This window comes from Rhinatrema bivittatum, chromosome 4, assembly GCF_901001135.1.
Source record: "Rhinatrema bivittatum chromosome 4, aRhiBiv1.1, whole genome shotgun sequence".
In the NCBI taxonomy this organism is placed as follows: domain Eukaryota; kingdom Metazoa; phylum Chordata; class Amphibia; order Gymnophiona; family Rhinatrematidae; genus Rhinatrema; species Rhinatrema bivittatum.
Window position 1 is genome coordinate 203422035 of NC_042618.1, and position 25079 is coordinate 203447113.

A 25079-nucleotide genomic window follows, 5' to 3' on the forward strand; every position below is an offset into this window, starting at 1 on the left:
GGACCACTTTGGTTTTTATCTGTCACTTTTTACTATGTTATTATGTATGTTAGCAGGGTTATAGAAAAAAAAACAAAATTTGTTGCTGAAGTCCTATATTAAATCTTGCTCAGACTCCCAAATGAAATGTATTTTGAAATTCTCTGAACCTGGAACCTTGAAGTCCTACCTCCACATCCCTAAATGCACTGATCTGTCCCTTTGACAATTCAATAAAACTCATTCATTCATATACTCCAGGCATAACTTATTATTTTGTTTTAAGTTTATTTTACAAATAAAAAGAGAGAACTGATAGGTAGTTATACAGACTTACAATATATATATTTTAAAAAAGACATGAAACACAATGAAGTAAAAATAAATACATCATATAAACAATGAGTTGTTTGATGTCTTTGCTCTGGGAAGTCCATTAAGCGTATTCCCCAACCCCTCATTAAACAGAAGCAAGAGGGAAGCCCATGACATGCAAACAAGGCCAGTTGACCCCCGCTATGCTGGACTCAGTCATCTAGTCACCAAAACAGGGCAAAGTTGAATTTAAGATGTAGAAAATAAAGTTCTTCACATTGCCTAGATTCAGCAGGCCTAAATCAGACAGCCATCCAGGCAATAGGGAGAAGCACACAGTCCCAGGCAGCTGTTAGTGGTAGTTTTTCTGGCAGGTAAGTGAAGGGGGTTGATTGCCAATACCTTCTTCGTCCATGGCAGCCAGTCCTTTCCTTTTCAGTCTGATCCCATGCACATGCTTTGTACTAAAGAGTAATGCCTTAAATAAAACTAAAACTATCTTAGCTTTATTGGTCAGTCCTTCCTGCCCAGGTCTACCTGGCTGATTTAATATCTAATCAAACTACAAGCAGAGTCCAGAGTTGTAGAAGTACAGAAAAAAGTCTACACTGGGCACTAGAGTTGGACATGTCCTATAGGGCATTGTTAGATCTAGCAATTTAAAGGTCTAACTTTTCATTCCTGTACTGTAGGGATAACACAGGAGAACTAAAGCCAATTCAATAAAAAATGTGGAAGATACCTTACTTTAACCAATGACAAATTATTTCATGTACAATATCTTTCAGGATCCTAAAAGTATCTGTTATATGGAACACCTACAGTAGAAACTCATATCTCACAATATGCATTTTTATTATCACTGCTCGAGTACTAAGAAGGCAAATGAGAATACACACAAGATGAGAAACTTTGTCCAGACTAGAACCAGCTTCCTTCACTTCTAGTATGACAGGATCTCTATAGAAGGTTCACCAGTTTTCTGCGTAAAGATGACATAGTAAATTGTTATGTGAATTCCTCAGAGTGTCTTTTGCAGGACAATAAAAGGTTAAATAATATTGCCAACACAAAAGGCAATTTATGGTTGTTTCTTTATCTTGGAGTTGCCTTTTTTTTTAAATGCAAGCCAAAATATTCCTCAAGCATACTACCTAAATCCAAATAGAATGTCTTAAGGTGCTAAATCTAAGCTAGTGATCGCCTGGAACAGTTGGATTGGACCATTCTAGAGTCGAGTTGGAGTTTCCAAGCAAAAAGCACTTAAGGGACATTTCTGAGCCTTTCTTCCCCATCTCACGCCCCCCCACCTCCAAAAAAATAGCAACATTTTAATGGAACAATCTTATTCTGAAATCCAAGGCATCATCTATGAAAATGAGAATGATCAGGTAACACAAGGTCAGGCTTGTCAGTCTCCCAAATATTAAATAATTAATATAAAGCCAAGGAGATCAGATACGAAAGACAGGTAATATTGCTAAATCCAATTGCCACTCAACAAAAGTGTCATCTGTACCTATTTATCATGTGGAGGGTTATTGCTTTTATTCATCATCTCCTATATTTATTTTTTTGTGAAGAGAATGGTGCTGGATAGCTCCATAAAATGCACCTATTATCACTAATTTCCCCATAAAACACATTTTCATCTGTACACAGGTAGAAAATGAGCAATCCAAAATAAATCTAATATTTCAACAACCTTCAAGGTTTTGAAGGAGGCAAATGAAATACATCAGTCATAGCTTTCTGCAAAGATTGCATAGTACAACTATTTGGGATCGATTTCCTCATAGTTTACTTGTATTCAGACTGAGTCATGGCTGATCTTTATAAAGCTGCTACCCATTGTTTGGCCCACCAGCACCAATGAAGCAAATTCTTACCCTTATTTTGCAAGTCTTCCATGGGCTGGTCTGGCATTCATCAAATTCAACATTCCTAATTCTGGAGCTCTTCATTTGGCCATTGTTTCCATGGGTACTGATCATTCTATGGAATACTACTTTTTGTTAACTGGAATACGCCAGGTCCAAGAGAAAGCAGGAAGAGAAGCCTTAAGCTTATGTTCCTTTCCTTTCCACAATGCCTGCTAGTATACACAAAATCCAACAAAATCAAGTCTGCAGCCTCAGTGCTATCCCTCCCCTCTCAAGGAGTACCTTTTCTAGAAGGTGAAAGCCTTGAACTTCATGCTAAATCTAAGTTAAAGATAGGAAAACCTGGGTAGAAATTTTAGAAGCCAATATTCAGCTGCTATCTGGCTGAACAAGTTAGTCACTGAATATGCTCGGCTATCTTATAGTTAGCCGGATAGGTTTATAGGACACACAAATAGCAGCTAGATAAAGCTGAATATCAGCAAGTAGAGTATTGGCTATGTAGCTCCCTCCTGAAATGACCTCATCCCTCCACTCACTTATCTGGTTGCTTAGCTGGATGAACAGTGAATTAAATGGTGGCTGAATATTCAGACAATGCAATTTAGCCAGTTGTCAGAACTTAACTGGCTAATTGGCACTGAATAATCGACCTCTTAAATACTGAAACTGACATTTAAAAAAAGTAATACTTCTTGGGAGCCATCTTATATACTGCAACATGGGAAAACCAGGTTCATTCAGACTTGTGGGATCTAGGAGGCCTGTATGTCTAAGATGATAGCTGCCTCTGTGGCAACTTGTCCAGCCAATAATTGATGAGTGGAGTGCACATTACAGGAGATGCCATTTAAGCCTTCAGGCTATCAAGAGTCCACTAAACTACCCAGGCATGCTGTCTGTGGAGGAAAGAGCAAAGATGGCAGGATCAAAGGGAAGAAAATTTAAAAAGAACTCTTTCTGTACTCAGAGTGGATCTTAAATACTTCTAGTCTTAGGGGTTCATTTTCAAGGAGCTACTGAGTGGCAAAAATATTGGTTAGTTTTAGCAGGTTCTTTTAACTGAACCTAGCTGGCTAGATTTTTCACTGAAAATTCTCCTAAATCTAGCCAGGAAAAATGGACCAGCTAGATTTAGGACTGCTATTTGTGCTAGCCGGATAAGCTATCCTGGATATTCAGCAAATAAAGTTATCCGGCTGCCTTTACTTTAAAACTTAACCAGATATCTTTGAATATCACCAGTTAGATTTGACGTTACCAGGCTAAAGGTGGCTGGAGAACTACAGGCTTAACCAGCTATACGGAAAAGAATATAGCTGATTGAATGGTGACTGTCTATTACAAAAAAAAAAAAAAGAGAGAGAGAAGTGCGTGGGCCTATCGGCTTAATTCCTAGCCCCCCCTCCCCCCCATTCAATGTATAAAAAATGTGCCATGCCAGGTCATGCCCCATCCCCACAAACACCTCCAATTTCTGTTTTAAAAGGAAAATAGGATGGGTCACAGTTGCTAGCCTTCCACCTACCCCACCTTGGTTAGGAAACATCTGAAATCAATACAACCCCCTCCCCCCCAGTATCTTCAGAAACCCCTTGCTGCACTAGATCACAGTACGCTGCAATCTCAGTGGCTTTCAACATCGCTGTTAGAAGAATGTGACATCATATTTTAGGTTCACTGAGTGGGGGGGGGGGGGGGGGCAGGGAATCAGGCCTACAGACCCACGTGCTTTTTTTTTTTTAAAGACCTTTGCCACTTAACCAGGTGTATATATATTTTTTTAATATAACCAGTTAAGCCTTAAGTTTTTCAATCTAGACCACTCAGTGTTTAAAGTTCATTCTTTGGGATTTCCATAACCTTTGTTGGATGCCCCAAATGAAACCTTTGGCTAAAAAATGTGACAGTCTCACTACATCACTTAAGATGGTAAAGAATGCATGCATGAACGTCTATAATCAGCATTGCTGTCTTCACATCGCACATAATTTGCATAGCTTAAAAAATGCTGGGGTAATATTTTGACAGGTAACATAGTAAAGAAAGAATGGTAAAGAATCCCATAAAATTCTACTTGTGCCTTAATATGGTATCTGATCAAACTATCTATCTATCTATCTATATATATATATATAGGGCTTCTGATTTTAGGTTTTAACCAATAAATCCTAACTCATCCCAATACAAAAACATAAACTCCAGGAAAACATTACTTCCCCTAATACTCTCACACTCCTCCTTTGCCTACCCTAGATCATTCAACTGGAAAAGGTACCCAACAATAGTACCTGCCCTGCAAAATCACTAATACACACCAATTTTTGTACCTCCAAAGAACCCCTAAATAGATGGAAAATAAACACCTAAATTTACAATTTATAAATACCTAAAATCTGAAACCCTATATATAAACACACACATGGGATCTCTTTCTAAGCAAACCTATCCTTTCCAAAGATTCAAGAATCTCACCTCTTAAGGGATTAGATTTTTTTGTCAGAGTAATTCAGGAAGTGCACTCTAGGCCTTCTTCTAGGTCCACGGTCTTTCACCTCTATACTGGTAAAATTAAGATGACACAGAGGTCGAAAATCAGGGAAGGTCTTGGAACATAAATGGTTTCTTTCATGTGGCAAAACTCCATTCCCTGTACGTACCAGGATCAGTCCAGATGGTGGGTTATGTCCCCCGTCCAGCAGATGGAGTCATAACCCACCGTCTGGACTGATCCTTGGTACTACAGGAACAAAAATTAGCAGGTAAGGAAGTAATTTTCTTTTTGATTCTGTATGGTTTCCACACAGAATAATTTCAGCAGCAGCTACTGAGCCACTTACATTCACTGCTACTGAGCCACTTACATTTCTGGAGGCAGTAACCTCCAGAAAAACCTTTTTCTGAATCATCTGATAGCACTATATTTAGAATTGATTCCTCACTCTTACTTACCCAAAGATTGTAACTATACCATGAAATTCTCCGCATGAAACTGCCCTGATTCAGTGGAATAACTTTTTCTAGGGTATGCAGTCGTTCTGCATACAGCGGTGCCAATCAACCTGCTTTTGGAACCCAAGTATGGCCTCTATTAACAACATAGTTTCATTTCATTCTGTAATGTTTTAGAAATTCTATTACTTAAATTTTAAGGTTAGGAAGATAACATTTGAAGGTGAATCTCCGAGACCCACCTTGGAGCTCATTGTGGCTCACTGATTGACAAAGGGCAAGTAGCTATGGCACCCAGAATCTGCTCAGAATTTTGCCCTCCTCACTTCAAGGCTTTGTGATCATGCCATAGAACTCCCTACAACTAAATGCCAGCTCTAAAATAAAATATTAAAATAAAATCCATTATAGATATGAGAAACAAGTGCACAAACCTTCACATTTGGGAAAAAGGGAGCACGGATAGGTCAGAGGAGGAGAAGTAAGCGAGGTGATATAATTTTGAAATGTACTTTCCAGTAAGAACACCAACTCCTGCAATGCAGATGCAAATGAGCTTTTGTACTGCAGACTTACAAAAATGCAGTGGGGACCTCTGAACATTGCCTCCTACGTATATATTTTTCTCACTTTTTGAAATATTTTCCCTTAGAATTTATGGATAAAATCAATCCACAGGTTTTGCTGATACCTAACACCGAAATAATGTATCAGTAGCATGGTCAGAAGGGAAGAGAGTTTACATTTTGGTCCAACTTTTGGCTAGCAATACTCCCCCCCCCCCAAGGCAAATTAGCCAATGGCAACCATAACTGATCTAGCCACCACTTTCTATGAAAGCACAGCCAATGTTAATCCTCTATGGAGGTAATCAATAGGAGCTAATCGAGTGGTCAGCAGCAATTCTATGATGCTGCTTCCCTAAATTTAGAGTTTGGTCAAATCCAAATTCAGTTTAATAAATACAATGAAAACAGAACATAATGGTATGAATCCACAAAACTAAATAGAGAGATTTTAGTCCTGAAAAATTAAAATTCAAAAGGACAAAAAAATGGAAATTTAAAAAAAAAACAAAAACAAAAACAAAAACAGGGGGGGAAGGAGTGGCGAAATTAGATACTTCAAATTCTGCCCAAAACCTCATCTATTCCTGCTCAGCTCCTCCACTATATATCATGAGATGTCTACTCTCAAACCACATATGATGTACATTACTATTGTGGGGAGTAAAGGTAAGAGAGAGAGAAAGAAAGAAAGGCAAGTGGTCAAAAGCAGCTGAGTCCCCACTGCAGATGATAACGTGTCCTTGACCTGCATGACAGGAGCTGTCCAATCTTTGCACATTTCACTGGGCAAAATGAGGCGCTCTTAGTAAAATTGTACACAAACATGGATTTAATCAATCACGTTTGAACACGAGTGCAGAAAACTTTCAAAACTGGAAGCAGGAGGAGGAAGTAAATACTTTCCAAGGACTGTATTACATAATTTTCAATTAAAAAATAACTGGCAATTAATTTTTTAAAGTACTCTTGACTTTGAAAATAAATCTTTTACATGTAAAATGTTTTATAGGTAAGTAAAAATACAACGGGATGTAATAACAGTATTCTAGTGATTTCTACAAATACGGCCTAGAGGGATTCAGATCGTCTGTATCTACCTGCATACCAAAAGCCAGTAGAGGTATTACATTTATACAAAAGGAGAAAGACAAACAAATACATTAAAAAAAGAAATACTAAAATATAGGTTATGACAGTGTGAAAGGGGATTTTTCTCAAAATCAATTTTTAAGTGCATGGAAAAAAAAAACCAAAACAAAAACATTCCAAGCAATTAAGGACTGATTTGTATGCGATCACTGAGCTTTCTTGTTACAAGGCATTAAAATGCTGGAATGCACTTTCTCCTTTCTTCCTCTGTTAAGAGGAAATGGAGGAAAAATGGACCAGACTTTGACAGGCCCTAATATCTGAAATTTTTGTGCATCTGCCTCAGCAAATGTGGATGGAATGTGCCATCCCTGTTCGTGCTGGGATTTGTTCAAAAGAACCATCTAAAATGGAGTGACCTTAATATCCTGTATAATGATGGCCCTAATCATTCTATCCCTTGATAGGATATTGTTTCTATACTGTCCACATGAGGCAGGTGCAGAGATTAGAACATATTAAGGAGGACCAATCTGCTCTATGAGATAGTGAAATAGGTGCTCTAGAAAAAGGAGCACATCAGAGGTACTCTTCCACCACGCCACAGCAATAACAGGACAGGCCTGAGTGTTTTATCAAGGACCCAGAGATCAAGCCCACCACACTAGTTCATGTCAAGGAAACTAATTTCAGGGTGTCCAGGGAGTAAGAATTCACACGTGCACGTCCAAAGTCTAAACCCAGTCTGAAATGCAACATTTATAAGGGTGGGTGATTTTGGGCACAATACTTCAAGCACTCCAGTAGCTTCCACATAAAAGAGGACCTTTCATCAGCATCTGAGCTGTATTCTAACAGAAATATATCTTCCTACTCTCCATTCAAGTGTTCATCTGCCTGATCCTTTTCAAGGCAGAGACTGGAGTGCAGAGTCTTTACTTCTGCCTTTATGATACAAAGTTCAGGACTGTCCCCTTACTGCTCAAACTGTTTGGCCCTTCCCTGATTTCCAGCCTCTCTCTTGCTTTACTTACCAATTTGCTGTTATACCATTAACATGTCCCTTTATTAACAAAATATAAAAATCCCTGGTGGCTAGATTACATGCTATTGTGAGCAAAGGCCTTCATCCTAGAGAATCATAGTGCAATGGGCTACACAACCAGAGGCAAATGTACCCAAACTCTGAGTTTACCATTCCCCTAACCCAGTCAGTGCGACTAGACACTGATCTCACAAGCAAGTGTGCCTTGAACTGTTTATTATAGAAGTAGGTGCACTGGAAAACCTATTCTGAGGTAGGGTGGCTTCATTTTCTTCCCCCTCCCCATTTATCGTTTCTTAAACTTACTCTTTGGGACTCTGTTCATGGACATCTTTCACAAAAAGAAACATAAAATTGATTTTACAACTCTCTATTTCCCTATTCAACCATACCCATTATTTATCTGCTCTTCCCTCCCCTTTACAATGCCCTTTTATGTTCCCCTCACTTGAAGTGCAAAAGTCTGCACTATACTGACATCTCACCAGCTTTTCTCTCCTCAAGGCATGAGAAAAGTCCAGCATAAAACATTTTACGCCAGGGGGTGGTGAGACTCTTCTAAAGATACTAAGTAATCCCAGCAGCATATCTGAAATAGGGGATGAGTAGATTCATGGCATCAGGCTTCCCTCTAGACAACTGACAGACACAGATGGAGAGAGAGGAAGAAGAGTAAGGGAGGCTCATCTACTGAAGACTTGTTGGCTTCTCTCTCTTTGCAGGTTCATTCCGTCTTCTTCCAAGCCCCAAAACAAAGGAGACCTACTTACAAGGAACCTGCCATCTTCACCCACCCCATTCCCCTTCAGAAGCTGGAGGTGAAATCTCAACTCTAGAAAGGTCCTAGAGTGCCACCTCCTGCTTAACAAACAAGCTGAATAACCATGCTCATCATTTCCCAGTGATCTCTATGACATCGTCATCCTTGTCCTCGTCGCTGGAAGTGCAGCCCACCTCAGAGACTTCATTAGATTCAAACGCTGGAGGCACCTGGGATCTGTGGAGCCCTGCAGCTGGGAACCCCGAGTGAGATGACAAGAAGCTGGGGAAGGCAGATGCCATGCTCCGGGGAAGGCTGCTGGGCAAGATGGGGCTCGGAAAAGGAGCAAACATCCTGGTCTCAGGAAGGAGAGATTGTGTGAAGGGAAGTGAATAGTTGGGCAGCATGCCTGCCATGCTGGGATTCAGCAAGAACGGCGGGACACTGGCAGTAGCTGAGGTAGCAGCAGAGGAGCTGGCGGTTCCCGCTGTCAGCAGAGGGTCAGTAGTTACAGGGAATACCAGATGCGGGTCGCTCAGCAAACTGGGTAGCTGGTAGTAAGAGGAGCTGCCAGTACCCATGTACAGAGGATTACCAGCCTGAGGCACAAACGGGTGACTCAAGCTGTGGTTTAGTGAGACAGGCGGCATGACGAACCCACTAGGCACAGAATAACCATGATCATATGGCTGCCGCTTGCTCAGCTGCCTTCGGGCTTGCTCCACAACTGATGGCGACAGTGACTTGCGCTTTTTTCCCCGCAAATCCAGCACAGATTGGCCACCAATGTTCTGGCTAGTAGCTGGTAAAGAGGAAGAAAAAGGCTGAGCTGAGCAATGGATTCCTGATCGATGCTCTGCTGCTCGCTGTACCACAATGCTGCTGTTGTCCATTCGGGCAGGATGAATCTGCACAGAATTGGTGCTTGGGGAGCTGTGCCGAGACTCCCGTGCTGCAGCTGCCTCTGCATACTGTTGCAGTTCACTAAGGATCTCAGGGCTGTCAGGAGAAAGCGGTCGCGCAAGCTCATCTGCGTTGGCGACTGTGGGTGATGAGGTTCCATGTCTGCCATTGCTTCTGGATTCCACAGATGGACCCTGGGACCCTAAAAATGTAAATGAAATGTTATTTATACATTTTTAGTTATTCTACTGCTCACAAAGAATATTGGACTGACAAAACAGATACACTGTGGGCAAAGACCACCACACTAAGCTACCAATGCGCTCCAACCCTATTCTCTAGGGATGGCTTCTGGTGGTGAAACTCTAGCTCATTCACCATGCCCGTTCTATGCCTCTTTGCTAAGCATGCCAACCATAGAATAAAGGAGGCAATTAATGCCAATCAAGATCCTGAATTAAGTGGTGATGATGACTATACAGCATCATCTCTAAGAGGCTTTACCTATTTCAGTACCAAAATGAAAATACAAAAAAAAAAAAGCTTTCAAAAATGCTTTTTGCAATTTATGTTGAATTTCAGTATTCCAAGAGCTGCAAAAAAAAATATTGCATAGATCAAGAGAAAGACAGGGTACTAGTGCTAACCCACCTATCTAAATATTATCAAGCACGCCAATTAAGAATGGGTTATGACCGGTATAGGTCTTCTGATCAAAAACTCTGGATACATCTGGAACAATCGTTTTTTCTACATAGTGAATTGAGTGGCCAGATATGGTTTCCCTTGGTCTTGAGGGACATTAAAAAGGAGATAAACTCTACTGTGGATCTAAACATTTACAAGTATGGGACTCAATTTCAACGAGATTAGATTTCAGAAATGTAATTTCTTCACTTTTGCCCATAGTAAATACATTGCTTCCATCATGAATGTCCTCAATTTTTGTTTTTAAGAAAAAAAATAAGGATCTCAAGAATTCTGGTCAGATTATGAATAATACTACTGAATTAGATTTATTAATCAGAGAGAATGGAATAGCACTGATACATTTACTTATACACAGGTTGCTCATCTGATCAGAAGAAGTTGTAATAAAACATTTTAAGAGGACATAATGCATAAAGAAATGTTAGAAAATATTTTACTGAGCCAAAAAACATCAAAAAGGCCATTAAGAAATTTATTTTTATACCAAGCCTTACCCACCATTGATGCTCAAAGCTTGTTACAGTACATATAATACAATAAATACAAACAGGCAATTAAAAATCATAAACACTGCAGATAACGTATGCAGCAAATATGCACCTAAATTAAACCAAGTTTCAAAAGGATCATATGCATGTATGTTTGCTTTGAAAATGATCCCATCCAAAGTACCTGCATAAGTTCCACCTGCTATCCAGAATACATACATTTTCTATATAAACTTAAACATATAAGGGCAGATTTTAAAAAAGTATGTGCATGCGTACTTTTGTTCACGCACCCGGCGCAAACAAGAATACGTCGGATTTTAATAGATACGAGCGTAGCCGCGCGTATCTTTTAAAATCAGGGGTCGGCGCACGCAAAGCTGCACAAAATCCCTGCCTCGGAGGGAACTTTCTTTCCGGCGCCTCCCACCTTCCCCTAACTAACTCGCCTCCCGGCCCTAACTAATTCCCCCCCTACCTTTATTTCAAAAGTTACGCCTCCCCGAGGCAGGCGTAACTTGCGTGCGCGCCGGCGCACCATGTTCCAGTCCAGAGGCTGGTCCGGAGGCTGCGGCCATGCCCCCGGAACGCCCCTGATGACACGCCGGCCGTGACACCCCCCCCCCCCCGACATGCCCCCCCAGGAAAGCCCCGGGACTTAGGCTCGGTGCGCGCAGGGGGTGGAAGGGGCAGCTTTTCGGGGGTTACGCGTGTAACCCTTTGAAAATCTGCCCCATACTTTTTAAAATCAAAAAGTATTTGCTTCAGTAAAAACTCTGCCCCAGAAATGCCTCTGCACGGTCCAGGAAAACACACACGTGAGTTTACCTGTTCATTGGGCAGGCAATTTTACAGACCCCCATTTCTGTGCATAAAATGCAGAGCAAACTATTAATGCTGGCTGAATAAACTAGCAATGTGTTCAGATGGGAGGGTGCTGCAGAAAGATGGCAGTTGTCAAACTCCCACAGCAGGATGGATTTGGATTTTTGTTTTTTTATATACTGAATTACTCACCTTTCCAAATCTGAACTCAAGCGGAGTTCCAAATTCAGTTGTTAGGTCCCTGTCCCAGAGAGTTTACAATCTAAGGGGCCTATGGGAAAGATGCTGAGTAAACAGGGCCTGTGTACTTATCAGAATAGTCTTCCTGAACCGGTGCGTCATGTTCCCTCTCTTGCCATGTTTAAATCCCATCTAAAAACCCACCTTTTTTAAACTGCTTTTAAATCTTATGCCCAATTGTCTGCTTTTAGTCTTAACTAACTTTCTTTTCTTTTTAACCATTGTCTTGCTTTATGAAATACCCCAAGTCTCTTGTCCTGTATGTTTGTCTTATTAGATTGTAAGATCTATTGAGCAGGGACTATCTTTTTGTATGTTTGTACAGCGCTGCATATGTTGTGTCATGCTATGGAAATGTTAAGTAGTAGTAGGCAATGGAGGGTGAAGTGATTTGCCCAGGATCAGTGGGAGACGTGGTATTTAAACTCTGGCTTTCCTGGTTTTTAGGCCACTATACTAACCATTAGGCTACTCCTCTATTGTCTATCTGATAACTTAGTCAATAAAGCTATACATATACAGAGTGAAGGCTGTATAAGAAGAAATAGTTAGCTGGGTTTGAGCTATGAACTAAGGAGAGCTTCTTTTTGCTGATATTGTAACCTACTGAAAAGATGAAGTCCATATTAAACTGCTTATCTGTTTTGCCTGGGTAAGGGTAAATGCTATTGGTGTAGAATGCAAGTTTGTGTACCTGAAAGCAGGGGTCTCCATAGACAGCCGGATAAATTGGCCATGTGTGGTTAAAAGTAATAAAGTGAAAGCTCGACCCAGAATAATATCACAAAATGTCAAAAAGTAGGGTAAAAACATTTCTGATTGTTCTTTTTGATCATAAATCACCATTTATTTAACGTCTCTTAGATGTATCACAGGATATTCCAGTTTTGGTAAAGGTTAAATGGTCCCCGAACACAGACCGTGTTTCATAGCAAAACTGTGTTGGAAGGGACCATGTGTCAAAAGGTTTTAAAGGTTAAATGAATTCACAGGTAAGAACCATCTTTGAAATTGATTGTTTAACAATTTACAAATAAGTATGATACATTGAGGTTAGAAGGTTCTTAATTTTGGAAGAAACTTGGGATGAGTTTGTAGAGCCACCCTATTGTGAAAAAATTGCAGGTATGGTGAATATGAAACCACTGTTTGTAGTTCACTTACTCTTTGTGCTGAAATGAAGATGATAAGAAAAATACTTTTCAGGTAAGAAACTTCAAGTCCACTGACTCTAGAGGTTCCAAAGGAGTTTCATGAGTTGAGCTGGGACTTCACTGAGGTACCTAGGCACTGCAGGTTTACTAACTGGAGGCCTGGAATGCCATAATCCATTCATGAATCTTGATACCAAGAGGTAGAGAGAAATCAGAGCCCCTTCCATCTGCTAGTGATATGCTGCAATGGCACCAAGATGAATTTGGACTGAAATGATTCTAAGGCCTAAGGTCAAGAAGAAGAACAGATACTGAAGCAAGACCCTCAGGCCACATGAGAAGGGGTCTAGCTGACTGGACCTATGCCAAGTTGAGAACCTCTTTAATTTGAAGCCATAGGATCTTGTGTTTGAAGGCTTCCTGTCAAAAATCAGAACTTCCTCCACTTCTTTAAAAATGTTAGGGTAAAAGGGTGCTGAGGCTGGCTTTCAGCTGGGGTCTGCTCTGTTCGAGGCTAGTATGCTGTGTGTAAAGCCACAGAATGATTCTGAGAAAGCCAGGCTCAGACTACAGTTAGCCTGGTGTATGGCCCCACTGTGAGGATCTGGATTGGTTCCCAGGAGATTCAAAATTCAATTTGTAAACACTCTTGGGGCCACAGAGAAGCTGAAGGGGAGCACCTTGTATTGGTAGTGTGTTCCCTTTACTACAAACCTGAGGAACTTCCAATGGGCAGGGTGCGTAAGTGTACTTCAGATCCATAGCATACATCCAATCTTTTGGTTGAATGAAAAGAAGAACTGCCTAGAGGGAATTCATCTTGAACTTCTGCACCAACAACTTATTCAATCTCTACAAGTTCAGAATAGATCTTAGCCACCCAGATTTCTTGAGGATCAAATAATACCTAGAACAATATCCCTGGCCACACTCCTGAGGATGGACAGGTTGGACTGCCTTCTGCTGAAGGAGAGACTCCAGTTCTAGTTGTAATTGGGTTGACTGAGAAGGGTCAGAGCCAAAGACTAAAGACTGCTGGATCAGAGGAGGGCAAAAGTAATGTGAGCAGTAGTCATACTCTACAGTTTTTCAAAACCCACTGGTCTTTGGAGATACAGAGTCAGTCCAGAAGGAAGGACTGAACCCTTCCCCCAACTAGAGGAGCAGGTCTTAAAATAGTCAAAAACTGGGCTTGGACTGATTCTGCTGCTGAGCTTTTGGCTGATGCCTTTCTCTTTGCTAACCTCAAGCAGGTAGCTGCTGCTGCTGCTGAAGCGTGGGAGGAGCTCAAAGATGTTGAAAAGAGTTGAAGAGGCATTGTTGGAAGAATGGACACCTGTAAGGAAAATACTGGCATCAAGAGGCTGCTGACTGTTCTCCTGCCACAGCTGATAGCGATTGCAAGGTTGCTTGATGTTCTTTAATCAGAGCCACCATCTCATGAATTTTGTTACTGAATAACTGTCCCCTGTGCAAGGCACATTCACAAGACAATCATGCACATCCTCTTGGAGGCCATTTAACTGCAGCCACATAAGCTGTTGGGCTCCTATGGAAATGTCCTGGCCACAGTGTCAAAAGCTTCATAAATGGAATGGATGAGGTGCTTCTCTTACTCCTCCATGTTCTCTACCTCTCAGTGGAAGTCTGCTTGCTCTGGGTCTGTAAAATCCATCAGAGACTTTGGCATGCATTTAGGGAGATACCGCACCACGTAGAATTGGTGAGCTGCAATCCAGGCACTTGACATAGATCTCTGGAAAACCTTTTTCCTAAATATGTCCAACACCTTTGGGTCCTTCCTAGAAAGCATGTTGAGGTGATCATGAGTGTGCTTAGCAAGTTTCAGCATGGACTTTACAGAGTGGTGACGGAAATTGGATGACTCCAATATCTGGGAAGCTTTTTATTTTAATCAGCTTCAGGGTCCATGTCCATGATGTGAAGTGGATAAATAAAAAATAAACAAACAGTGCAATGAAAAGGAGCATTCCCTGGGCTGGGGAAGTGAAAGCATGCACACAGATTTGATTTTAAAATTTGCACATGCATTTTTCCTGGCAGACCTGACCTGCATAAATAGCACCTGCAGGTCTGATTTTCAAAAGGAAACTCTGCAGGGAAAATAAATACTTTCAAGCTCTGCAAGGATTTTGCTTCCATAATGTCTACAGGGGAGGTAGATTATTTGCCTTCTTTGCTCTGGAATCAGTCTGACTTTCCTATGCTACTATTTCCAGGTTCCACTATTACAGGCCCATAACTATAGTCAGCTAAGTTCATAAGAACCTAAAGAACATAAGATGTGTCATGTTGGGTCTGACAATAGGTCCTTCAAGCTCAACATCCTGTCTCAGATAGTGGTCAATCCAGGTCACTTGGAAGTACCTGGCAGATCCCAAAGAGTAGATCCATTCTTTGTTGCTTACTCCCAGGGATAAGTGGTGGCTTTCCCAAGTCTACCTGGCTGCTAATTGTTTATGGACTTTTCCTCCAGAACATTCATCAATGTGTGTGCAGGCAATCAACCAGCCACCCAGAAGAGCAGCCTGACAGCACCTACCTAAACAAAGACAACATTCTGAGAACTACTAATCAGAAAGGATCCAGACGCTAGGCATGCAGCCATTACTGGAAAAATCTCTAAAACCACCCTATCACTTGGAAGACATGTACCTGAGGCCGCTGCACGACGCCCCTCTTCAGCTTTGGGCTTTCCAGATGTCCGAATAGCAAATATCCTGCCATCACTGGTTCGAATGTAGGTACCTGCAAAGGGAAAAGGAAGATCCACTAAAATCTTTCTGCAATGTTTCAGAAAAGGAACAAGACAGAACCCAACAACCAACAGGACACAGGCACATTTAACAGCTCGCATCAAAGGACTGTGGCTTACAAGCTTCGACGACACAGCAAAACCATAGGCAAACGTACAGTCAGTTTTTCCCACAGAAAGGCAGCCTTCTGCAGTACCACTATTGCTGCTGCACCATTAACAATATTCACTGCATACATTTGGTTTATTTTGCTATTTACATAGTACTTTAAACTAGAGCAATTTACATCAAATTACATACAAATACAAGTAGTCTCTTTCCCAAAGACCTTACAAAATAAGTGAATTTCTGAAGCAAGGAGAAATTTCTTTACCTGTTAATTTCTTTTCCATTAGTCCTGCTATACCAGTTCAGCCTTGACAAGCGGGTTATCTCCCCCTAACAGCAGACGGATGCAGACTATACAGATTTCTACTGTGACATCACAGCCACTACATGAGAGATGGAGCTAGCAGCAGAGATCCAGTATCCTTCTGACCAAGCTTTGGATCAGATCCCCATCAATATAAACAAATAATCCTTTATTCCATTTCTGAAAAGAGGTTTCCCAATAACATATAACATGAGGGAAAGAAACAGAACACAACTAGAGAAAGAAGGAAAAACCAGCCCCCCTAAAACATTCGGAAACCAACAAATGCTCATTTCCCAGGTGGATCCTGGACTGGTGTAGGACTAATGGAAAGGAAATTAACAGATAAGGAAATTTCTCCTTTCATCTTTGTCCTGCTACCCCAAGTCCAGCCCTGCCAAGTGGGATGTACCAACGCTTCATTTATCCAGGCAAGAGGAAGTGAGGGCTGCCTTAAGGACCCCCACCCCAAAAACTATATCCTCCCACTCCATGACATCTAATTAATAATGCTTCACAAAAAAGTGCAGTGAGGACCAGGTGGCTGCTCTGCAAATATTGGCCAGTGCCAGCATCTGCAGCTCCTTCCAGGACTCAAATTGCTTCCTGGTGGCATGTGCATGAACCAATTCCAGAGGGTGCTTGCCCTTCAGAAATTAAGCTGACTCAACTCTCTCTTTTATCCAACGAGCCAAGGTAACCTTGGAGGCTGCCTCTCCCTTACAGAGACCTCCAAAGAGAACAAACAACTTTTCCGAATTGCAAAACTCATTCGTGACCTCCAAACAGATCAGGATGAGCCTCCACACATCCAAGCACCTGAGAGATCGATACTCGGATCTGCACTCCTACTTAAGGGTGCAATTCAACACGCGGATAGGCCAAGTGTTTCTAACGGACAAGCATGTGCGCGGGTTTCTGGATTTGGTCATCCCCATGGCATGGGATTACCTGCAGGTACTTGGTCTAATGGCGAGAGGGAAATTGTCTGATTAATGTGAAAAGCCAAACTTACCTTAGGGAGAAAAGTTGGCAAACATAGTCTAGATGATCTTAAGTTTTTTGTTATCCAACAGTGCCATGTTCGCCAACAAGGTGACGTGAGCAATATTCTTAGAAAAATAGAACAAAAATACATTTACTCATGGCAAACTGTACATCCGCTGGGATTAAACGATAATATGGAATGGGATGCTTTTTTACGAAAGCACTGACCCCGCCCCCTGGTGCCCGAACATATGGTGGACGTGACTCCGAAAGACGTTCTACTTGACCAATATCCCTGCGAAGCGCGAAACTGCCTGCGACCCCTACTGGGTCTATAAAAGGATTGGCCTTTATCCTCCAGGACATGCTTGGGAGTCTCTGAGATCATTAATCAACTGATCAAGATCCTTCCTGAATAGTAATCGGCTTTTAAAGGGCAACTTCCCCAAATGCGTCTTGGACCAGGAGCCTGCCGCCCAATTGCCCAGCATAAAAGACGTCGCACTCCGACTGACAGGGCCACTGACCTGGCGGAACTCTGCAACAAGTCATACTCAGCATCTGCTAGGAAGGCCGCAGCGATTCTATCTTAGTTCCATTCCTCGCTCTGAGGAAGTTGCTTAATCCAGCAAAGGACTGCCCGGGATCACAAGGGCTAACCAGATAGAAATCTGCACAGCTGTGGCCGAAGTGGCAAACTTCTGAGAGGTGGCTCCATCTTCCAGTCCTGGGAGTTTTTAAGTGAGGCACCCTCCTCCACTAGAAGTGTATGCCTGGTCATCACCGTGACCAAAGCATCAACCACTGGCACTTGAAAGAACTTCTGGAACACTCTAGGTGGGAAGGGATATAGACGTTGTAGAAGACTGAACCTCTTCAGGCCTGCTTCCGTGGGTGCCCACTCCACCAACAACATTTCCTCCACCTCTGGCTGAACTGGAAAGGCTGTAGTAGTTTTCTGTTTCCCCTTAATGATGGAATCCCATACCGGGGTCTCAGGTAGCTTGGACTCCTCGGCCTGAAGCATGTCACTACCTGTTCAATCAGGCCACCTATTTTTCATCCCTGTGAAACAGACGGATCATGGACTCATCTTCTGGGTCAGAAAGGATAGCCCCATCAAAGGATGCCGAACTGTCCACGTCCCCTATGTACCCCGAATCCACCGGGTCCCCCCACAAAGGCCCCGGTGTCTCAATAGCAGGCCGTGCCACTTGGAAGGAGCCGGAGGTGAAGGAACAGAACCAAGACCCTCTGGCACACTAGAGAGAGCCCCCTGTGCCCTTCCTCCAGTCTTGTGAAGGCACAAAAGGTCTGGTGCAAGAAGTGAAAGAAATCTGGAGAGAATTCACCCTAGAGCTCTGTGTCTCTCCTGGCACTCTCACTACCAAAGGCCCGCCTAGGGATAGAGCTGGGAGCAAACTAAAGGCGTTCCAATGTCCTCACCCGACAATAAGATCTCCCCAGGCCCAGGACCCAAATCACACGGGAGAATCCAAGATGGCCACCGTCTCGAAGGGCCGCATGGTGAACTGGGTGTCTAGCTCTCCGAAGACAGCAGACTGAAAAAGGTTACGCATGGGTAGGTGGCAGCAAGAACCTCACCCGTATGCATGCATGCTAAACAGACTGGGTCCTTTTCCGTGGCGGCTCGAAGCACGGCACAGGCCTCACACCATCACATAGCTCAGTCGTCTTATCCATGCCACTCCTCTCGCGAATGCGACCTCCCAATGCTCCCCCCAACAGCTGCTGCCCAAACTCACCTCTTGCTGCCTAAATCCCTGCTTCCTGTTGCAGCTGATAGCCACTGCCCTTGTGGCAAGGCACGGCTTCCTGATTTTTTAAGAAAGACGACCCTGGCTGCCCAATAAAGAAGGAAGGGGGAGGGGGAGACAATTGGGACAGAGGAATGATACCAGAGGAGAGAGACATACAGAAACGTCCTTTCAGAATACTGAGAGAAATCCAAGTAGGAGCCACTTAGTGTTTTTTCCCCCTCTGGTGCAACTCCTTTGTCTCTGCTCAACTAACCACCCCCTGAGGAGCTCAGATCATAGCAATGGGCTCACATTGCTGGCCTAAACCAGTAGCCTGGCCCCAGGGGTCTGATCTCCAATCCAACATCGAGCTGCAGCACCAAACAGACCTACCATCTGCTGGAAGAGAAAATAATGGATCTCTGCAACTAGCACTACTTCTTATGTAATGGCTGTGATGTGATGTCTCATTAGAAATCTGTATAGTCTGCTTCCATCTGCTGGTAGGGGTAGATAATCCACTTGTCAGGGCTGGATGGTTATAGCAGAACAAGATGAAATGGTAGGTAAAGTAAGTTACCCAAAGTGACAAGGTGAATCGGCAGAGAAGCAGAGTTTGCCCATTACTCTTAATAACTAGGTCACATGTCCTTAAGTCTCAAAACTCCAGGGTCAGCATGTAAGGGGCAATCTGAATTCCAAAATCTATTTCTTTGTTCTCTGCATCATCATCATCCTATCTCCTTCCAAAAGGTGAGAACAATGAATTTGCAAGCTCCTTCATAGTCTACAAAAATGGCAGTCTCTTGCTTCATGTATCAAAGCAAATGTTTTAATTCATCAGATCAGCACTGACAGATGGTGTATGCGTGCATCTCACCTACCTTTAGTCCCTCTAATAATATGGATGCTTTCCCCTGCACTGATTCTTGCTTGAACATCCATTGAGGTGTTTGTTCCAGGTATCACGATATCTGGTGGGGAAATATGATATAAAATTGCCAATTATGCATGCGAGAGAAAGAAAGAAAATGTAAAACAAAGGCCTGCAAAATTATTTTACTTAAAAACATTTGGCATTGCTACATATGGACTCTATTCTGATCTCAGGTCACATATACAGTTGTGAGCAAAAGTTTAGGCATCCTGGTCAAACTTTTGCATATGCCATATTCAATGTTTTATTATTTTCAATCTGTTAAAATCAGTGAATAAATAGTAATTTTGCATTAAAAATTGAAGAAAGATGTTTTGTTTAAAAAAATCCTCCTCTCTGCGTTATGTCAGAATTTTAATCTCTACAAAATACTTTATAACTCGAAAAACTGGCAATCACACACCATAATCCAAAACTGAATATCTGATAAGGGACCTTTATAAATGGGCTGGTCACATTGCTGCAAACTTTGCGTGTAATAAATAGTTTCCAGCCCTTGTATGCAATCATTGGTCCCACTATGCTAAACATTTTTAACAGTCCCAATTTTTTTATATTTTTGTATGGCTTTTTAACAATGCAATTAAAAATAAAGTCCACATATTTCCTGAGACTAAAAAAAACCCCCAAAAAACATCCTAGAAGCACAGTCCAGATGTATTCCACACATTAAGAAAGGTGGAAAGAAGGCAAAACGATCACTGGCATGGTTAAAAGGGGAGGTGAAAGAAGCTATTTTAGCCAAAAGATCTTCAATCAAAAATTGGAAGAAGGATCCAACAGAAGAAAATAGGATAATGCATAAGCGTTGGCAAGTTAAATGTAAGACATTGATAAGAGAGGCTAAGAGAGAATTTGAAAAGAAGTTGGCCGTAGAGGCAAAAATTCACAGTAAATATATCCGAAACAGAAAGCCTATGAGGGAGTCAGTTGGATCGTTAGATGATCGAGGGGTTAAAGGGGCAATTAGAGAAGATAAGGCCATCACGGAAAGATCAAATTATTTTTTTGCTTCAGTGTTTACTGAAGAGGATGTTGGGGAGATACCCGTATCAGAGAAGGTTTTCATGGGTGATGATTCAGATGGACTGAACCAAATCACGGTGAACCTAGAAGATGTGGTAGGCCTGATTGACAAACTGAAGAGCAGTAAATCACCTGGACCAGATGGTATACAACCCAGGGTTCTGAAGGAACTAAAAAATGAAATTTCAGACCTATTAGTAAAAATCTGTAACCTATCATTAAAATCATCCATTGTATCTGAAGACTGGAGGGTGGCTAATGTAACCCAAATATTTAACAAGGGCTCCAGGGGTGATCCGGGAAACTACAGACCAGTTAGCCTGACTTCAGTGCCAGGAAAAATAGTGGAAAGTGTTCTAAATATCAAAATCACAGAACATATAAAAAGACATGGTTTAATGGAACAAAGTCAGCATGGCTTTACCCAAGGCAAGTCTTGCTTCACAAATCTGCTTCACTTTTTTGAAGGCATTAATAAACATGTAGATAAAGTTGAACCGGTAGATGTAGTATATTTAGATTTTCAGAAGGCATTTGACAAAGTTCCTCATGAGAGGCTTCTAGGAAAAAGTAAAAAGTCATGGGATAGGTGGCGATGTCCTTTCGTGGATTACAAACTGGCTAAAAGACAGGAAACAGAGAGTAGGATTAAATGGACAATTTTCTCAGTGGAAGGGAGTGGGCAGTGGAGTACCTCAGGGATCTGTATTGGGACACGTACTTTTCAATATATTTATAAATGATCTGGAAAGAAATATGACAAGTAAATTTGCAGATGATACAAAATTGTTCAGAGTAGTTAAATCACAAGCAGATTGTGAAATTGCAGGAAGACCTTCTGAGACTGGAAAATTGGGCATCCAAATGGCAGATGAAATTTAATGTGGATAAGTGCAAGGTGATGCATATAGGGAAAAATAACCCATGCTATAGTTATACAATGTTAGGTTCCATATTAGGAGCTACCACCCAAGAAAGAGATCTAGGAGTCACAGTGGATAACACATTGAAATCATCGGTTCAGTGTGCTGCGGCAGTCAAAAAAGCAAACAGAATGTTGGGAATTATTAGAAAGGGAATGGTGAATAAAACAGAAAATGTCATAATGCCTCTGTATCGCTCCATGGTGAGACCGCACCTTGAATACTGTGTAGAAATCTGGTCGCCGCATCTCAAAAAAGATATAGTTGCGATGGAGAAGGTACAGAGAAGGGCGACCAAAATGTTAAAGGGAATGGAACAGCTCCCCTATGAGGAAAGACTAAAGAGGTTAGGACTTTTCAGCTTGGAGAAGAGACGACTGAGGGGGGATATGACAGAGGTGTTTAAAATCATGAGAGGTCTAGAACGGGTTAATGTGAATCAGTTATTTACTCTTTCGGATAATAGAAAGACTAGGGGGCACTCCTTGAAGTTAGCATGTGGCACATTTAAAACTAATTGGAGAAAGTTCTTTTTCACTCAACACACAATTAAACTATGGAATTTGTTGCCAGAGGATGTGGTTAGTGCAGTTAGTGTGGCTGTGTTTAAAAAAGGATTGGATAAGTTCTTCGAGGAGAAGTCCATTACCTGCTATTAATTAAGCTGACTTAGAGAATAGCCACTGCTATTATTAGCAACAGTAGCATGGGATAGACTTAGTTTTTGGGTACTTGCCAGGTTCTTATGGCCTGGATTGGCTACTGTTGAAAAAAGGATGCTGGGCTTGATGGACCCTTGGTCTGACCCAGTATGGCATGTTCTTATGCTCCTATTGAGAACTTCTATGCACCGTGCAGACATAATTGTGTGGTCTGATGTCCACAACATAAAACCGCGCTGAAGATAGTCAAACGGTATATACCAAAATCAATCGGAAATCGCTCATCTTAATTTGAATACACATTAATATTCATTGGTATTGAACGTCCCCAATACGAGCTTGTTTTGGAAACTTCCTGCTTCAGGGGGACTCCTTCAGTGGTTCCAGAGATTTAACCAGCATACTTGCACATAATAATGTGGATGGCAAAAGCATTGCTAAGAACGGTTAACTTCTTGGCAAGCTTTTACCAACCACACTGTTATGTGCAAGTACACTGCTTAAATATCTGGAACCACTTGTTGCGCAGGAGATGGACCCTTGAGCCGAGATGGGGTTGATGCTACCCACAGGGCAAGCCCTAGGGGTCCCCACCGTCAGTAGGAGGAGCTGGCTGACTGACGGAGGCCGACTGGAGCTTCGCCAATACCAGCCCTCGTTCCCCACAGGTTGAGCCCTTAGGTGCCGGGGCCGGCTGGAGTTAGCTGGGCCTCCGTCCAAGGTCTTCTTATGGACGAGGAGGAGGTCAGACAGGGACCAGCAGTGGTAGGATTAGAAGGTCTGATCTGGATGAGGCAAAGTCTTCGAGACCTGGGCCCAGAATAAGTATAGCAGAGGTGTCGTTGAACAGGCTGGAGTCAGGGCAGGTGGCAGGCAAGGAAGAATGGTAAGGCAAGGCAGTGGTCAGGTCCGGGAGATAATCAATAGCGTGGTTAGGCAAAGCAGAGGTCGAGTCCAGGAGTCAATCCGTAGAACAAGTAGAGTAAACACAGGACACAGGAACAGGGAAGAATATCAGGACCAGGAATACGGATGAGACAGGAACACGGAACTTGAAGGAATCACCAGAGGAGGCAATGAAGTACACGACCAGCATGGAGACCTGTTGCAAAGGCAACTAACTGTGGCCGGGCCCAGCCTTATATACCGGGACCCAGTGACGTCATCATCCGGGGCCGCAGATTAGTTTTCCGCCGCGGCCCCTTTAAAGGAAGAGTAGATATGCGTCTAGGAGGGGCGAGGCACAGGATGGTGGCATCTCCCTGCGGACCATGCGGGGAGGCCTGCCGCAGAGCACGAACGTCCTTCACGGAGTCAGGAGCATCGGGGGTTGCCCGAGGTCGAAGGCAGCAGCCCACGGCCGCGAGGGAAGTGGAGCCAGACGCTGGAACAGGCAGATGAAGGTAAGAGGGCCTGGCTGTGGGCCTGCCACGGCCACCAGACGCAACAGTACCCCCCCCTCTTGGATGTCTGGGTTTGCCCGGATAGGCACGATGAAACTGTAGAAGGAAGTCTTTTTTTTTTTTTTTTTTAATTCTTTATTTATGAATTTTTTAAAAATAATTACAAGGAATATACCTTGGCTGAAATTACAGAAAATTGAAAGAAAAGAAAAGAATATATTTACCATTACATATATATATTCATATATAATGGATACATCAAAATAATCATTTGTTTTTCATAGGCAAAAGGGAGGGGAAGGAAACCAAAGGAAAAACACTGAGAAGTATATAATTGAAATAATATTACGCTTAACAGGCTTGCAATCTCTCTTACATTTGACTCCGAGTAATTAACTTGTGGTCCTACCATCCAAAAACTCTCTCAATTGATCTGGCATAAAGAAAACATATATATTTCCAGCATATTTTACAATGCATCTACAAGGAAAACGGAGAGCAAAGCTAGCCCCTTTGGCCAAGACCTCCGGCCGCATAGCTAAGAACATTCTCCTACGTTGTTGGGTGGGACGCGAGAGGTCAGGATAAACCCTCACTGCCCCTCCCATGAAAACATCATTAATATTTTGGAAAAAAGCTTTCATCAGGAAATTTTTCTCTATTTCTGTGTAAAATTGAACAAAAAGGGTGGCCCTTTCCGTGATTTCCATTTCAGAATTCTGAAGGAAGTCTTTTATCCAAGATGTTACAAGCTGGCTCCCAAGAATTTTCTTCTGGGCCGTAACCCTCCCACGAGAGGAGGTATTCCCACCAATGGCCTTACGGCGGATATCAAGAACTTCACGGACCTTGTAAGTAGTATCAGACTCAGCAACCAGATGAGATGGTTCAGGTACCTTACGAGAAGGCCAAGAAAGAATCTCCGGCTTCAATAATGACACATGGAATGTGCTGTGAATACCCAGAGTCGATGGCAACTGGAGCTGGTAAGTGACAGATCCAATATGACGGATGACTGGAAAAAGTCCAATGTATCTATGTGCAAATCTTTGAGATAGTACCTTGAGACAGATGTATCATGTACTTAACCAGACTTTTTGACCAGGAAGGAATTCAGGAGCACAGATTCAATGGGTGTCCGTGGACATCTTAGCCCGGCCGCTGCTTGGCACAAATGAAGGTTAGTCTGATTCCAAAGGGCTTTAAGGGCATCAGCAGTGGTTTGTGCGACTGGCGAGGGCACAGTCAGCGAATAGGTAATGGAGGCCATGGCTGCCTA

General features: G+C 42.4%; 1 protein-coding gene across 1 annotated transcript in view; it reads right to left on the reverse strand.

The window, feature by feature from the left end:
• Positions 1 to 1417: 1417 nt before the first annotated feature.
• The window catches only part of RAD54L2 (RAD54 like 2), a gene marked incomplete in the record, with an annotated part of 296852 nt that continues 273190 nt past the window's right edge, over positions 1418 to 25079 (reverse strand). The window contains 3 exon segments of the mRNA XM_029599564.1: positions 1418 to 9697; positions 15590 to 15682; positions 19734 to 19823. Coding sequence (XP_029455424.1) covers positions 8724 to 9697; positions 15590 to 15682; positions 19734 to 19823 — 1157 coding nt within the window.